This window comes from Alexandromys fortis, unplaced genomic scaffold, assembly GCF_014885135.2.
Source record: "Alexandromys fortis isolate MF-2015 unplaced genomic scaffold, M_Fortis_MF-2015_v1.1 scaffold_164, whole genome shotgun sequence".
In the NCBI taxonomy this organism is placed as follows: domain Eukaryota; kingdom Metazoa; phylum Chordata; class Mammalia; order Rodentia; family Cricetidae; genus Alexandromys; species Alexandromys fortis.
The window spans coordinates 1762506-1780494 of record NW_026068047.1 but is presented as its reverse complement, the minus strand read 5'-3'; the positions used below and the strand labels follow the sequence as shown (position 1 = coordinate 1780494).

Sequence of the window (17989 nt, the reverse complement as noted above, 5' to 3'; positions counted from 1 at the left end):
TCCTTATGCATTCTCTGGTCAAGGGGCATTTAGGTTATTTCTAGGTTCTGACTATGACAAACAATGCTGCTATGAACATAGTTGAGCACATGTCCTTGTGGTACGATTGAGCATCCTTTGGATATATACCAAAAAGTGGTATTGCTGGGTCTTGAGAAAGGTTATTTTAAATTTTCTGAGAAACATCATACTGATATCCAAAGGGGGTGTACCAACTTGCATTCCCACCAGCAATGCAGGAGTGTTCCCTTTTCCCAACAGCCTCTCCAGCAGAAGTTGTCATCAGTGTTTTTGATCTTGGCCATTCTTACAGGTGTAAGATGGAATCTCAGAGTTGTAAAACAGGACATTTTACATATTGAATTTTAGAAACACATTGCTGAAAAGTATAAAATGCTGTTCAGAAAACTGATTATTATGGTAAAATTACTTTTAAACTTAAAGCAACCAAAAAAGGACATTTGTGCAAGAATCATCTATAAGATGGAAGAAATAATTCAACAGATTTTTCAGTTGCACATATTTGTGTGTGTGTGTGTGTGTTTGAAACAGAACAGAAATTTGAACTTTTTTCAAACTACAAAAAGAAAGACTGTAAAGAAGAAAGGAGGGAGGGAGGAAGGAGGGAAGAAAAGGAAAGGAAAGGAGAAAATATAAGGCAAAAAAAAAATCCTTCAAATAAATACAAATGGCAACGAGAAACAGTGAAGCACTAAATGTTAGACACTGTGAGTGCCTGCAAAACTACCAGCCAAAGTATGGTATTCTGAGAATACAGCTTGTGGTCAGAAGTACTAACACACACTCCTCGCTCAAGTAACAGTGGCACTTAGCCATCTTTACTCAGAGTCCACCAGGCCTTTTTACTTATGTTTTCCCCCATCTGTCTGATCGAGCAGACCTCTATACAGTATACCATACACCACGTAAATGAGAATGCCATCTGGAAATCTCCCCAGGCTTTGATGTTTAGTAATTGTAGACTCCTACACTGCTTGCCAAATATTCACAGACACACTAAAGCACCAATTCATCTGTTAAAAACAAAACAAAAAATATACTAATAATTAAGGCTTAAACATCTGGTGAAATGGGCCAAGTCAAAAGTGAAAAAAAGGTCCCATTATGAAGTTTATATCATTTTGTGACCCTTTTGGGTGTAGAAAAAAATCGGGGACTAAGGAAACTTAACTAGAATCCCTGGAACTTTTAGGATAATACATGATTCGATTTCACCATACCTTTTATTTACCATATCACTAGAGGCATCATCATTTCAGGACAATTTTACAGAAACTGGTAAGTCAGCCATGTCCAGAAGCTGGCAGTGAAATGTTTCAAAGAAGTTGTACATTCGTGCTTTTCTGCATGGTCTGCACAACAAACGATGACTCCAGAGCGCACATGCAGGGTCTGACTTGCACTGGACTTCTCTCAAGTTTGTCATGGAGTTGAGAAGGTTTAATGTCCATACGCAGATCAGGTTTCCAGACCGCCTGTAAAGTTCACCCTCTCAGAAGAACAGTCTTAGTTTCACTCTCTCCTTTCCTTCGGCCTTCAAGACTCTTGCACTCAACCACCGGACAATAGAAGGCCATTCTGTTTCACTGCAAAGGGCGGCCAACAAAACAACATTTCTTGTGGACTCCACAGAGCTTCCGGAGAAAACACGCCTCCTCTACAGAGATCTGAAGCAAACCACTAGCACAAGGGGTTTCTGTTAGAACCCATATGCAAAGACAGCCACTGAAGGAGCTGCGGGAGAGTCGTTGATTCAGCAGAAACGTATCAGGAAACACATTTTGTCCTTTTCAATGACCATCTTTAATGCTCACAGAGAACTTGTGTAGTTTGGATTTACTTGTCTCAGAATTATAACTAAAATTAAACCATGCAGAAATGCAAAAATTTTAACTCTTACAAAAAATCTTGAGACGGATAACATCCACAGGATGCTAACTGTGACGACAAATTTATTAATGTGTTTAAGACAACTGAACTAAGAGGACATAAATGGGTGTTTGTTTATCTGGTGCCTAGAATGCTACTTGACATTTAACAGGTAATCCACAAATTGCGAATTAACTCAACCATCTTCTGTAATAAACACTATTTCTTCTTTCATGAAAGAAACATCACAAATCACAAAAGCAAGTGAAAGGTAACCACCACAAAGACACTACTAAGCCAAAAGCATCTCAGTTGTTCCACAGAGAAGACGAGTGAGGTGCAGCCACCCTGCAGTGTTCGTCACACGCTCATGAAGACAGGTACAGTGTTTCTGCTCGCTCGAGCACTCATTACACGCTCATCGCTACAAAGGAGACGAGGGCTGACACGTGCAATGCAAACTAACCTCGAATGCATTAGGTCAGGTGAAGGAAACCAGACTCCACTCACATGAAGTTCTGGAAGAGCAGGGCCCAGGTGGAGAGAGGAGCTCACCACCAGGGAGGGACAGAGAATGTTTGGTGGAACTGACTGCATAGCAATGTACACTGACAAAAACGAATAGAACTAGTGATGGACAGAATACACAACATGTCCACTACACCAATTCTATTAGGCTCTAGTCCATTCAGCAGATGATCTACTGACTTAAAATGAAGAACTGTAGTAAAAAGGACTAAAAGTTTGTTCATATATTGTTAAATATAGTAAAAAAGGACTAAAAGCCCATTTCTGATATACTTCACATTCTAATTTTTAAGTATTTTTTTGTCTAAATGAGATGTCTTTGACTCTTTTTTCAGTCTACTGTTTAAACTTATTTTATCTCGATTTAGTATTACTGCAAATAATCTGACAAATCAATTTTTAAAAATATTTCCTCATACTTAAAATATTTTAGAATTTTGGAAATTTTTATTGCCATACATATACAAGAGGAGAATTTCTATTTTTATTAGTTATGATTTTAAATCAAATAAGTGAAATTGAAGCTAGGTGCATGCCTGTAATTCCAGCATGAGGGAAGCTGGAGACAGGATGATTATAAAGTCAAGGGTTGCTGAAGCTACATAACAAGATCCTGTCTCAATACAGGTATAAATTTTTAAAAAGGTTAAATTGAGCTTGAATTTTTATTATCATATTTTGAATTTTACAAGAGTTTATATACATATTTTACATCTATAAAAAGAAAACCATTCCTTCCCCACAGCTTTAGTCCTCAAAATTATTTAAATAAACTTTTTCTAATTAAAATAATTTTTTATATATTTTTCCTAGTGGTATGCAAATCTTGTTCCTGTGTGTATATATTGGTTTCTATGTGTGTGCAGATGCATGTGGACATGAGGGTATGTACATGAACAACAGAGGTCCACACTGATCATCTTGCTTAGCTGCTCTCCACCCTACCGAGCCAGGGTCTCTCAGTGAACCTGGAACTCATCAAGTCAGCTAGGCTGCCTGGCCAATGAGCTCCAGAGATCTTCCTGTCTCCACTCCAACTAGGGCTGGGATTAGAGACGTGCACCACTATTTTACATGAGTGCTGGGAATCAAATGCAACATCTTCATAATTGTACATCGGGCACTTGATTAAATGCCTCCCCGGCCTCCTTTTTTAATCGGGGGGGGGGGGGGGTTTACTGATTTAGAGTCCAGGTACGATGCCTGCCTATAATTCCAGCACTCCCCAGGGCAGCTGAGGCAGGAAGAGTAGAGATCAAGGACAGACCCAGGTGTGGTGAGTGTGACTTTTGAGGGAAGAGGCAGGTAGGTCAGCCTGGTCTACAGAGTGAGTTCTACCTAATCCAAGTACAGTAAATAAAAACGAAAAGTGTTCAAAGCCACTCTGAGGTATACAGCCTTGGTCTCAAAAGAGAAAAAAATGCCTAAATATTTTAAGGTAAAATCTAGTCTAACCAGAACCAGCAAGTTCCAGGTCAATAAGAGGCTCTGTCTCAAAAAGAGGAGGACGGCTCCTGAGGAACAACACTTGCAGCTGTCCTCTGGCGTCCACATACATGTGCACGCACACACACACACACAAATAAAATAACATCTTGCCATGTCTACCTCTCTAACAGTAAGCTATCTGAAAACAGTACACAAAAGACTCGCTTTAAACTGCACATACCTGTCAGCATCTCAAGTATACTGTTTTGGTGCAATGTGTCTTTACTATCTTGATCAACAAATTTTTAAATATTTTCAATATAACCGGTTTTGTTTGTAGTATCAGGTGCACTGTTTATTCTAAAGGGTGCTTTTAAGGTATATAACGAACTGTAAAAGGGCCTTTGGCATAAAACATGTCAAGAACTGCTGCAGAGAACTACGCTTCAGAGTTTAAGGCACCTCTGACAAAAGGCCAGAAATTCCACAGGCAGCTTCCTCCACAGGGCCGCAGCTGACGTGTAGAGATGCTTTCTGACTTAAGCTTGCGACTTTATTGAGCTTGTAAAGTTTGTTGTATTGGTCAGAATTCATTGTATAGACACACACACATATATGTATATATATATATATATGAGAATTACTAATTATAAGAGAACTATAATCGACTCACTGACTGGGGGTCAGAAAAGCCACCGTGCTACCTCTAACAAGCTGCAGACCCAGAGGATTCGGTGCTATGCTATCAGGCCCAAGAAGCCCAAAGTACAAGATCCTTGAAGGGAATTTATGGAAAAGGGAAAACAAAACAAAAAAATAAAAAATACCCGATGTCCCAGCTTAATGACAGGCAGAAAGAGAACCTCCCTGCTTGTTTTATCCCATTCAGGCCTTCAACTGGTTAAATGCAGCACACCCACACTAGAAAGGAGAATCTGCTCCGTGTTACTCAACTCAAAGGTTACACTCACCCAGAAACACCCTCTAAGGCACTCCTAAAAAGAAATACTGACTGACCAAATGGATGGGCACCCCTGTGATACATAAAGTTCACATCGCTCAGCTAATATTTTCCAACAAGTTATGTTGGAAAGCCCATGCTTCTGGTGTTATGTTAGTTACATTTTGCTGCTGTGATAAAGTACCACGACCATAAGCAACCCGGGAAGGATAGTTTTATCTTCTCTTTCATCTAATGGCCAAGGCAGGAACTCAAGGTAAGAACCTGCGGCTGGAACCGAAGGAGAATCATTGTAGAAATGCTGTTTACCTGTTTGCTGCCTGGGGCTTGCTCAATTACCTTAGAGATCCCAGACCCTCCTGCCCAGGGACAGGACCTCTATCAATGTGCCACAGAGAAATGTAATGAGACCCACAAGACGGTAATAGTGGTACATTCCAAATGAGTAGCAAAATCTTAATGCTGCAGAGACTATAAAAGAGTAGTGTTTCATTATTTCCAGAACTGATAAAGAAAAATGACTATGCAAAGAGGTATGATCATAAGACTTCAAAATAGACTAAAATACAATTACAAATATTAAAACAATGGAAAAGGAGAAATCCCAGAGTAAATATCAGAGAACAGACATCTAATAATGGAAGCTATAGATCCAAATGTAACAATCACACTGAATGTAAATGGTCTAAACATACAAGTTAAAAGATACTGTTAGACACTGGCGATGGCTGCATAGATCACCCCCACGTCTCCACATGCCAGCATTCCCAGCTTTACATCGTCGTAATTTGATGTCTGTGATCCCTTGAAACCAGCAATAAACACTTTCATGCTTCATGTTGTTCTCAAGGAAGGAATAACTGTTTTCCACTTTCCTGATAGATAAACTGAATTTTTCTGAGGACTTTAAAAATCATTAATTGCATAAGAAACTTGAGAATGGAATCTGTCTGATATATCCTGCACTTATGAAGCTTAAAGTTTCCTGTCTTAAGATTTAAGGTATTAGACTTCTCCTAGATGTCATACAGTGACTTTTAATTTTTTAAACTTTAAGAGACAAAATTTAGTTTTAATGATTTTAAATTTGAAAACAAATTGTATCTGTTTCATATATTAGGGAAATGCACGCAGTATAGAATGAATAACTTAATTAACACATGTCACCTCCGCATTCCTTATGAGAACACAGAATTTAGGAAGGTGTCTTTAATACGATGGTGGTTGAAAATTACTTGATTTATATTCATAACTATTATAATTTATTCCAAATTGACCCATCACTATAAAGATTTCCTTCTCTCATTTACATTTTGTTTTATTTGGGGTAGAATTTCTAGTTGATTTTTTTGGCCTGATTTTGGAGGATATTTTAGGTGGGGCCTCGCTGTCTGATCCAGGTTGATGTATAACTCTCCATGCACTTCAGCTGATCTCAAATTTGAAATCCTCCTGCTTCCACCTCTGTTTAATTTCTCAGAACATGAACCCTGCACTGTCTAACAGAGGATCTTCACCTGCATTTCTTGTTTGTGTTTTTCCATACCTTTGCTTGGCCATTCTGTAACATTGGTTATAGCTATTTGAGACAGTGCATCGTGTGGCACAGGCTGGCTTCAAACTGAATACCCAGTTATGGATGACCTTATACTTCCAATCCGCCCCCTTCGCTGCCTTAACCTTCCAGGTACTGGGTTTGTAGGCCTGCACCACAATGCCCAGCTTATGCCATGCAGGAAATCAAGCCCTGTACTTTGTTCAAGATAGGAATGAACTCTACCAACTGAGCTATTTCCCCAGCCCTGTTCTGAATAATTCTTCTGCACAGTGTAGTTAGTTTGAGCTTTATCAAATAATCAACAACAAGTTTTAGTAATCCGACTTATTTATATTCACTGATCTGATCAATGTTTGATCATGATCCTATTATTACATTTGAATATACATTTTTATATCCTAAAAATAGGGCATTAGTAAAAAATTAAAAGACAGCAGAAGGATGAGCATTTCAAGTTTCAATTTCATTTCAGCTAATGGCCCAAATCATGAACTTAGTATCGAGCTAACTAACCAGACCTGCCACTATAGTAAAACTCACCCTCATCTCAAAATTACTTATTTATCTTGATGCGGTAGTTTGTGCCAATAATCCCAACTACTCAAGAGACTGAAGCAAAAGGTCAACTAAATTCAAGGCAGGCTTGGGTAATTTATAAATGCAAACCCTTGTCTCAAAATAAAAGAGAAGTGGGGAGGGCTACAGTTAGACCAGTGGTAGAGTTCTTTCTGAACCTACAAAAGACCCTGGGTTCATTGTCCAGTATTGAAAAAAAAAAAAAGATTTCCCAAGCCTCTGATAAAATCTATGACTTTGACACTTGTGCATAGAAAAACAGGAAGCTGGGCTAAACTAGAGTCCCATAGGCAACTCTGAGGACAAAGAAAATAACTACTCTGTAAAGATATTCCTTAATAGCTTTCTAGAATCTCCACTTAAAGGAGCCAAAGCAGGAAGGTCTTAGACTATCAGACACTGACTGATTGCTAGCTTACTTTTTTCTCAAATTGAAATAATAGATACCACCAGAGTGTAGTAAACACACGTGAAAGTATTACAATTGAAACTTCTTTAATCACAAGACTAAAGAATGTGTGTATTAGATGGTCAGGGCTGCCAACATAAAGGATAGTACAAAATCAATTTATTTCTCAGTTGTGAAGGCTGGCATTCTGGGATCCACCTACTGGCAGGGTTGGTATCATCCTGACGTTTCTCCTACTCCACATACAGGCTTCTGATCCACCGACTATCAACTGCTCCCTGTGTCCTCACAGCTCTTTCTTCTATAATATACCTTAATAATTCTCATTATCATGGCATCAGGGCCTACCCTAAAGATCTCCCCTCAATTACGTAGTTAGGGTCCTTACCTTTCTGATTACATTCTGAGGTACTGGGAGTTACAATTCCAACGTAAGAATTCTGGAGTCATGCAATACATAGCATAATAAGGCTTTTCTAACGTGTGTGTATGTGTGTGTGTGTTAATTTATAATATAGATATACTATGTCACAATCAAGTCAGAAACTACCTTTGAAGACTCTGAATAATTTAAAAGATATTGTAACTCTTAATATTGTACTGCAGCCTTTGGCTCCGTTCAGTCTTCAGACTCCTGTGAATACTCACGATGGAATCACCATCACAAACTCAAGCACTCCTGCTGGTATTCTTAACGAGGAAAAAAAAATTATAGCAGTGACCTTTTAGTGTAAAAGCTCTGGAACTCCTAGTCCCATGATTTTCCAAAAACATTTTCTATTGTTTTAATCCACAGTTACCAGTTCAGACCAGTGAGAGTCCAAGATAAACCATCTTCTACCTTCAAATTCAAAGGCTCTAGGTGTCTGGGAATAGAAGAGTTGGTGGTTGACTTAGATATATCACAAATCTACCTGCATAGCCTCAGGAAAAATAATGGTATCTTTTTCATATTCTATTATACAAAACAATAATCACTTGTCTTAAACTACAGTGCTTTCTGCTCCTAATCGTAAGATGTGTTTCTTTCTCTTTTCCTCATAACAAACCAAAGTAGCTCCTGATAAGATGAAAAGCAGGCAGCTATGCAGTGCTTCTCAGAAATTCGACTTTTAGATCCCAAAGATAGTAACACAGTCCAAATTATACTTTTTTGAGAAACTGTCACTAGGTACAAATGGATCAAAATTCCTATAATACCTAAGAGGGGAAGCATGTAGAGACGCATAGGAACAATCACAGATAATAAAGTTCTCAGTTAGTGTTTTCCTACCAATGCATAAACAAAGTGAGAAATAATAAAAATATTTTATTGTATATATAATTTTAATTTTTGTACATCAGTTTATAAAACATAAATATTGACCATATAAAATTTGTGAAAACACAATATACAAGCCATCTAAATCAAAAGCTAGCCTAGAAATAAAAAAATTTAAATTAAACACGCTACATATACATATCTATATGGTGTGCATAGATGAGCATCTTAAAATAGTACTTCAGGCTGCAGAGTACGGTGGCTCACACCTGCAATTGTAGCACTCAAGCGGCTAAGGCAGGAGGATTGCTTTAAGTTCAAGGCCAGCCTAGTCTATAAAATGAATTTCAGGCCAGCTTAGGATATACCAAGTGAGATCCTGTATCAAAAAAAAAAATTGTGTGTGTATGTGTGTGTGCTAAAGTAAATAAAAGATAGTATATGCCCTAAGCATGGGACAGATGTACTTTCCAGCTATGATGGAATCAGTCTGAAGTGATACACATTTGATTATTAGCAAGCAATCAGGTTCAGAATTCTGAAGACCCTATGTCTCTCAGGTTTTCTTTTTTACTTCATGTCTACTGTTAACTTTGATTTTGCCAATTTTTACCTCCTTAAGATTATCCATAAGTTGGTGTGAGAGATCCTGCTGTCTGTATGTTGCTTTTCTTGGTTAATGAATAAAGAAAACTGCCCTGGCCTGTTGATAGGTCAGAACTTAGGTAGACGGGGAAGACGGAACTGAATTTTGGGAGGAAGAAGGCAGAGTGAGACACTATGGAGCCGCCAGAGTCAGACATGCCGGAACTTTGCTGGTAAGCCATGACCTCATGGTGATATACAGATTAATAGAAATGGGTTCAATTGAGATGTAAGAATTTGCCAATAAGAAACTAGAGCTAATGGGTCAAGCAGTGATTTAATTAGTATAGTTTTTGTGTGGTTATTTTAGGGCTAAGCTAGCCGGGAGGGCAGGATGAATAAGCGGGCCTCCTGCAACAATAAGTGGTTAAAATTTCACAGATTTTAAAGATTAAGCCAAATTCTAACATTTCTAACTATATTCCATTATACACTAACAGATTGAAATGAACTTTAGGCTTTAGTATAAATGTGCATTAGTTAGATATTAATTACTTAGTTACATTTGTGAGCATACTGTCTTAGGATGATGCCAGAACTAAGACTTGGGAAGCCACCTGCATCTGTTGGGGTGGTAGCTAATGCCTTTAATCGGAGCATTTGAGAGGCAGAGGCAGGCAGATGGCTACTGAGTTCAAGGCCAACCTGGTCTTCACAGTGAATTCCATTCAGGCCAGCCAAAGCTACACAATCAGACCTTGACTAAATAAATAAATACCGACAACGTAATAAATATAAAATAATATGGGACAGCCAAATGTATAAGTGTTAAGCATTAAATAATGATAATGGAAATAAGATAACTAGGAAAAGCTTCCACAGGGAAATTATTACTGAATCAATTAATATCCTTTTAATTCTAGGAATCACACAACAAAAATGGAAAGAAGAAAACCATCAAATATATTTTAAGCTGAAGGCTAAGTCTGGGAGTTAATCAGATATATATAGGAAAACACTTCAACTTAACAGGAAAAACACTCTGAATACCTGACTAACAGAAGGAGACAGTGAATGAAACGCTAAGTGGTGGAGATGCTGGAGATGTGTGTGGGTGTGGTGCCTCTAGCTGTGAGCTACCTGATAGTCTGGGAACTGAAGTCAGGTCCTCTGCAAAGAGCAGCTGTCACTCCTAACCACTGAGCCATCTCCCCAGCCCCCACAGATGGTTCATCCACACCTATATGTAAGGAAATAATACTAACGAAGTGTGTCTTAGTCACCCAAAGGCAGGACCATAAAATTCTTTCTACAACCAGATGACAGGCTAGGCTAGGCTATTAGGAGACATTAAGAGAGTTAAAATTAGCATCATCCCTTTGGAGTCAGGTCACCTCAAAGTAAAAAAAATAAAATAAAACAACTGAATTAAAAATCCTGTCCTACTAATGAAGACAGAGGACTCTTGAATGTACGACAGCTAACCGCTTTCAACGACAGGACTTTCTCGAGGCACCATACTGATCCTAAGGCTAAATAAATTCATTTTATTGATTGCCCCAGAATGACCCAGATTTTTTTTTTCTTTTCGAGACAGGGTTTCTCTGTGTAGCTTTGGAGCCTGTTGTGGAACTCACTCTGTAGACCAGGTTGGCCTCAAACTCATATAGATCCACCTGCCTCTGCCTCCGGAGTGCTGGGATTAAAGGTGTGCGCCACCACCGCCCGGCTGACCCAGATTTCTACGCCACTGTTTTCTCTGTATTTGATATATTACAGAAAAATGTGTGAATACATTAACGCTACATTTTTCTACCATTGCTGCAAGATCTTTGTGACAATGTTATCCTAAATTGGCATCAGCTATTACAGGAGGGCACTTCTGAACACAGTGCGGTGAGCATACCTTTGCTAAGGGATGGTCAGGCCTGTCTATCCACTCTCAACAAACACATCAATCTTGACTTAAGAAAAGCAAACAGGTTATACTACTCAGGTGATCTTGTCAAAGCAATCCAGGATTTCGTCATAAATTAGGGCAGGCAGGTAACAGGTGAAAGTCGTAAGTGGATCTGTCACGCCAAAGTTTACCTTTGTTCTAGTGAAAATAAGCCTCGACCTACAGAGTAATAAAGGAAGGAAAAAAATCAAACTGGCAATTTATTTTGAGGGAAAAATAAGTAGGAAAAGTTAAAAATTTATAGCATGTACGATAAAATAGCTCTAATAACAAATGATAAAGATTTGTAAATGTCACCACAAAAAAATTGGAAACTCAAAACTAGCTATAATATATGAAATAATCACACCTCAGTAAGTTACTAATAATGATCAACAAGTCACCAACAACAGGACTAGCAGGGAATGAAGAGATCCACTTCTTAATAAAACAGGAGGTTCACTAAAGTGATAACCCAAACGAGTGAACAGGCCTCCACGCTGACACTCAGGTCACGCTCCACGTACTGAATAAATTGGAAATGTCAGGAACACGCACCAATCTAAAGACAAACCACGCTGTAAAATAAGACCTAGTTATTTAAAAAAAAAAAAGATTGATTCTAAAGTGTTTTTATTTAGGAGAGTTCTTGGGTGTGGAGTGGGAGAAGAGATGTCACAGCTTGGGAAAAAAAGAACTCTGATTAGGGCATACACTGGATTTCCTTTCAATAAAAAAAGAGAGAGAGAGAACAGGTTAGTAACTTCCCAAGAGCTAGAATTTAGAAAGAAAAAGAAATGGATAAAATAAACGGCTTTAGCACAATCTCACGTAAGTTTTCCCAGCAAGGCATGCACGCAGGGTCCAAGAGAAGCCACCCACCATGCATCCTTAGCCTCTTAACCATACCATCCCAGAAACCAAGAGGCCCTGCATCCCCCGACAGGGTCGATGGGATCCCAGGCACTCAACCCATCTCTGTTCAGGCTGGACCAGCAGAGCCACTGTCTCCACAGCAGCCTCCCGTCACTGCCAGTCCAGCCAGTCACCTGTACAAGGATGGCACATCGCGGCTGCCCTGGCCGCCCGCCCGCCTGCCACCCTCACGGAAACCGCTCAATTGCTACACTGGACCACACGTCCCTTCCCGGGCTGGGCTCCTGGTTCTCGGGAGAAGCGCAGACAAAGCAGTCCGGGGCCCAAGTTACATCTCCCGGGGGTCCCCCAGCGGATGCCGAGGGGCGCGGGCGCCGGCTCCGCCGTGGCCTCCCCGGACGTCCCCTCGGTGGGACGCGGGTCCCCGCGGCCCAGGGGCCGGCGGCGGGGCCCGGGGCGGCTCTCCGCGGGGCCGCGGGGCTCACCTTGTTGAGATGCGGATCTCGCGTCAGCAGGTAGCCGCGCTGGTGGGTGTGGCGGCGGCGGGGGGCTCGGGGCTCCATGGCCGGCACGGTGGCGGGGCGGGCGCGGAGTGCGGCGGGCGGCGGCCGCGCGAGGGAAGGCCCCGCGGCCGGGGGCGGGCGTGGGTGGCGAGAGGGGGTGGCGAGGCGGGAGGAGCCCGCGCCTTGCCGCCGCCGCCGCGGCCGGGCGGCCCGCGAGAAGCGCTGAGTCACCGCGGCATCGGCCGAGCCGCCGTGCGAGCAGGCGGGGGCGGGGCGCCGGGCGGGCGGGCGGGCGGCGAGCGGGCCACCTGGGCCCGGACGGGTGAGGGGCGGGCCGCCCGGAGTCCTGGCTTCCTCCGCGTGGTCCACTGTCCTCCCCTAACCCCGCCGTCCTGGATGCCAGCCATGCCCCGATGCAGGAGAGGGTCAACTATGACACAGAAAGCCCAGGCCTCGATGGCACTGGGCGAGGGAGCGACTCCTCGGCTGTTCCGAAGTAGTGTCTAATGGAAATTATATCTGAATGTGATAAACGGAAAGGTGTTAACAGTGCAGGGGGTCCACTGAACAGTCCTACTGGGCTTAAGGACGGTCTTCCTGCGTGTTCTGGAAACCAAGATGTTAATTTTGTAAGGCTATGGTTTCTTCGCTGATGAAAGACGGTCAGTATTGAAATTCTGTGGTTGTATTATTGATATTTATACTTGAAGATTCAAGGACTGGAGAAGTAGACCGATCCCACTCTGCCGAAAGAAATTGATTTAAAAAAAAAAAAAGTAGCCTTCAGACGCCAATGCCTTCCGTGCCTCCTTTCTTTTCTGTAAAGTAGGATGGCCAGATTCTATGGTCTTCATCTAGACACTGCAGGACAGCGTGTGGGGTTATATATTGTCTTTGTACCGATAAAATAGACATTTCTACATGATCAATACAATAGTAGTTCTTGGGCTATGTTTGAATGAATACAGAAGTTGTTTTGGCCTACTTTTTAAATAGAATAGAATCAGGTATTTTATAGAGAACATTTTATTAGCATCGCAGAGTTCTTCAAAAACAATTCTTGCATTTAAGTACACCTTTCATTGTGAATTTTATAATCCATAAATGATTAACCTCGTAACATCTGAGAAGAAGGTGTACTTTACAAAGCTTACTCTCCTAAATTGGAGGAGGCGCTTTTCAATTAGAGTCCTTTGTGTGAGCCAAAAAGAGTTTAACAGCCCATCGGGAAGATGGTCAAGGCGGAGCAAAATAAAACGGTATAATGAACCTGTTAGGACATGAATTTAGAGATGTTACTTGTCCATTAAGACCATGGGACTTAAGGTCTGTAACCAGGAACACAGATACAGAATAACCCATAAAGACGGAAAGGCCTCTTTCTACAAGCCAACATTACAAAGAGTTAAAAAGAACAAAAACCCTCCAGGCTAGGTAAACTTCCTATCTTTTACTTGTATGCTTGCTGCTTTTCCAATGACAGTTCTGGTCTTGCAGCCTAAGGAGCTATTTTGTACATCCACAGGCACTTGCACAAAGCACTCCAAAGAACCAGTTCCTCACGTGTCCACAAGAAACACCACACTTTTCACTCTTTTTAATCGTTTGTAAAATTAGATTTTATTGCCAAAAATGTAGATAAGGGAGTGCATAGATTTGGAAAAAAAAAAAAAAAACCTCCTTTGCCTTCACTTCCCTTGGAAGAAACTGTATTTGCAATGTCACTCTGTGCATAATTGATAATGTTAAGTATGTTAAAAATAGGTGCTGAAGAGATAGCTCAGCACTTAAAAGCACTCGGTGCGCTCACAGAGGTCTCAAGTTCAGTTCCCAAGGTCCAAGCGGTGTGGCTTACAACTATCTGGAACTCCATCCAGTTCCTCAGACACTGCGTGGATGCGGTATACTACATGCATGCAGGCAGACATTTATATACATAAAATAAATTGTACATAAAATAGAATGTTCGGAAAAGCATTTGTTTAGCGTGACTGAAGTTCTTAGTCCGACCTCCAGTGCATAAGGTATTCAAAATGCATTCAAAATATTTGCTGAACCCTTACCATATACTAACCTTCAGGCTGGGTCACCGTTACAGTCAATATATAGGAAGAGATGTAGAAAATCCCAACATCTAAACTATGAGAAATTAGAGATTTCAGTAATTAGCAACAGGAAGTCGCATTTTAAAATATGCTTTTACTTATTTTATTTATTTATTTTTTTAGCACAGGATGTTTTCTCTTTAAGTACCTGAAAATGTCTTTTAATGCTGGAAGCATTTTCTCAGGGGTAACTAAAAGAGAAAACCCATAATGCCTCACTTTACATGTATGTAGCAAACATGTCCTCCACTGAGGTAGCCCTGGAAATATTCCATCAACACGGAATGGGAAACTCTGTGTAGACAGGTCATAGCTGACATACAAGTCCATCAAAATGCATTAAAGCGAGAATCTGGACTCTGCAGTCAGATTTCCTTGGCTTATTCTGGCTTATCTGTCCCAAGCTTGTGTGCCCTTGACAATTTAGTAACCCGCCTGTCTCCCTTACTTTCTTTAATAATAAGAACTATGTATTTGTGAATTGAAAAGAAAAGAAGTCGGGCATATCGTTCTGGTTTCCTAATTTTATCTTTTTTTCTCCCTTTTTGAAGTGAGAACATAGTTCCCCCACTGCCACAAATATGCAGTTGAGTCTCCCATGTTTGGGGAAACCTCGGGGGTTAGCAGACTTGGAGTGGAGTGATGAGCTTTGCCTTAGGAAAGCTGCCTACATCACCATGGTATTTCCCCTGCCAAGTGAGTCTGCAATTTACCTTTTACAATGAAAAACATTATCATCTGCCACAACAAAAAGAAAATTAATTTGGGTGTTATCTATGTTTTGCTTTTGTGCTTTGGTTTTGGATTTGTTTGTTTTGTTTTTTAGTTTTGTTGGGTCTGTTGTTGTTGTTGAGACAGTTTCCCTAAATAACCCAAGTAGGCCTGGAACTTGTGATTCTTCTGCCTCAGCCTCCTGAGTATTGAGATTACAGGTGTATCCCACCATGCCTGACTTCTGAACTTGCTTTAGGAATACAAATTTTACTTAAAATTTTAAGAGTTAGAGGCCTTTGTGTTACAAAGCAGGATGAACAGACTTTATTGCGGTTAAGTGTTAACCTTGTGTGATTGATAGCATTGTGCTCAATTTTTCTGTTTGTATTCAATTCTCTTTTATAATAAAGTAAGTGGTTTTTGAAATTGTTTTTGTCTGCATCGTATTTTTTTTAATTCAGAGAAAAGATATTTGGAAACAGATTCATGGAAGGATTTTTGTTTTGTTTTGTTTTGGTTTGTTTTGGTTTTACCAGATATCACATAGCTTCCCCGATATGTAATTTATCTATCTAGGTCTAAGGTCAGCTATGAAGTGTATGCTAAAGTTCGCCTTTCTCATTGGCTTCTCTAGGCTGAAGAGCAGGAGCTCTGTTCGGTCTACAGGAATGAGAAAGTGTGTTCCTCTCCAAAGTGGAGAAGGACATAGAGTATCCCAGTCCGGTGCAACACATACTTCATTGCTCTATGACATTGCCTCAAAACAATTAAACAATGGCACTCACCATGTGCTCCCTGCCTAATGGGAGAGTGGTCTGGTTTCTTAGTACTGGCCCATGGTTTCTCACATGGCCACAGTGAGAGGAAATGACATGCCCATCAAGTCTCAGCTACTCTGAAGGCAGTATGACTTTTAAAGCAGGAATTCATCAAGCCAGCCTAGGGAACATAGTGAGTGAGAGCTTATCTCAAAGAAAGAAAGGAAAGAAGAGGGAAGAGGAGGAGAGGGGAAGTAGGCTTGGAATAAAGTGTATCTGCCTGGCAGTTGGGGCCTGTTTCCCTCTGTATCTGTCTTCAGGGAGTCTCAGGGTCTCTCCATACATGGCTCCTCATTATGGGCTGATTTGAGGTTCTCACGCACTACTAAACAATTGACATGGAGCCTGGCCTGTATGGATGCCGAGCAAGTATTCCAAAGGACAGGCTAGACAGTGTTTTTCCTCCAGATGACCTAGCCTGGGAAGTCACATATTGCCAGTTCTCTGTGACTCCAATGCGAGGAATGTCAAAGTCACATTGTAAGAAGAGTTCGCTTGCTGCAGAAGCTGTTGAAGCAGCTTTGAAAACACAATCTTCCGCTCTGGTCCATGAAGCGCTCTGTTCACCTGTGCCCATCACTAGCTCACCTAGCATATGGAGTGGGTGATAGGCTTGACATAGATTACAGACAGGTATATAAAATGTGTATAAGTAAGCAAGTTGAGAAGATCCTAGTTCAGTAAAGTAATTTAAAGAGTGCATATATCAGACTCATAAAGCACCAGAGCTCATGAGGACTTGAATCAATCCCTAAAAGCCAGGCTTGGAGCATGCATTTGTAACAATCCCAGCATTGCGGCAGCAGAAATGAGTGGTGCCCTTGGGCCCCTGGGCTCCCTGGGCAGCTAGCTTAGCCTAAGCAAGTTCCAGGTCACTAAGCGATCTTGTTGTGACAAGGTAGACAGCTCCTGAAGAACAACACACGAGGTGACTTCTGGCCTCCATACGTGTGCACACGTATACATATGAACCCACGCACAAAGTATATCATCATAATTCAGTTCAAATTCAGACTTAAACCCTTAGGGTTATTTTCAGTATATCTGTTGCCATGGTTACTGCTGATAACTGTCTAGAAAGAGGTTTCAAAATGCCTTCCAAATTCCTTTCCTTTTGGATTAGTGAGATGTATTTTCTTTAAATTTTTTGAAAAATAGAAATCCCTTAAAAATATGTTACGACTCATTCAGAGTTAAATTACCCACAATACAACATTCTGCAATGTACCTTAAGTATCATAGCTAGATCACTAAATTACACGAGTTTCATAGAAGGTGAACAAGGAGCCATGAAAGAATTACATATTTGAGACAGGCCAGCTTGTTCTACAGAGAGAGTTCCAGGACAGCCAAAGCTACACAGAGAAACCCTATCTCAAACAAACAAACAAAAAATATTTGAAACATGGCTGAGCCTGTTAGAACCATGCATTACTTAGCTGTAATAACCAGTATAGTAATAATTAATAATATTAAAAAATAATGCCAGAATCTAAATAGTAACGATAGATAATTTTTTAATTTAGAAAAATATGCTCCAAGACTGTTAACAGTACATTTTGTTTTATAATTCTACCATGTTTGAGGTTGACATAAAGGGCTTATATTATTTCACATGCAGGAAAAGCATTTTAAAAGTTTGCAGCATACGTGGAGGTGGGGGTGTGATCAACGCATTATTCTGTAAGGTTTGGGGGAATCACCGTCTTTTCTCCCCCGTTCCTGAGATGGTGGAGGTTGCGGGTCAGCAGTCTATTTCATCAGCCTCATGGATAGTGAGAACTCCTGACAGCTTACCAGCGGGCACTTAATCCAGCCACAAAATGCCAGTCTGAGAG

The 17989-nt window shown here is 40.7% G+C and overlaps 1 protein-coding gene across 1 annotated transcript in view; it reads right to left on the bottom strand.

Annotated features, from left to right (window-relative positions):
* Me1 (malic enzyme 1) overlaps positions 1-12764 on the bottom strand; it is a 114184-nt gene extending 101420 nt beyond the window's left edge. The window contains exon 1 of the mRNA XM_050118903.1: positions 12497-12764. Within this exon, the coding sequence (XP_049974860.1) occupies positions 12497-12574 (78 nt within the window). The 5' untranslated portion in view covers positions 12575-12764. The remainder of the gene's footprint in view (positions 1-12496) is intronic.
* Positions 12765-17989: the final 5225 nt, after the last annotated feature.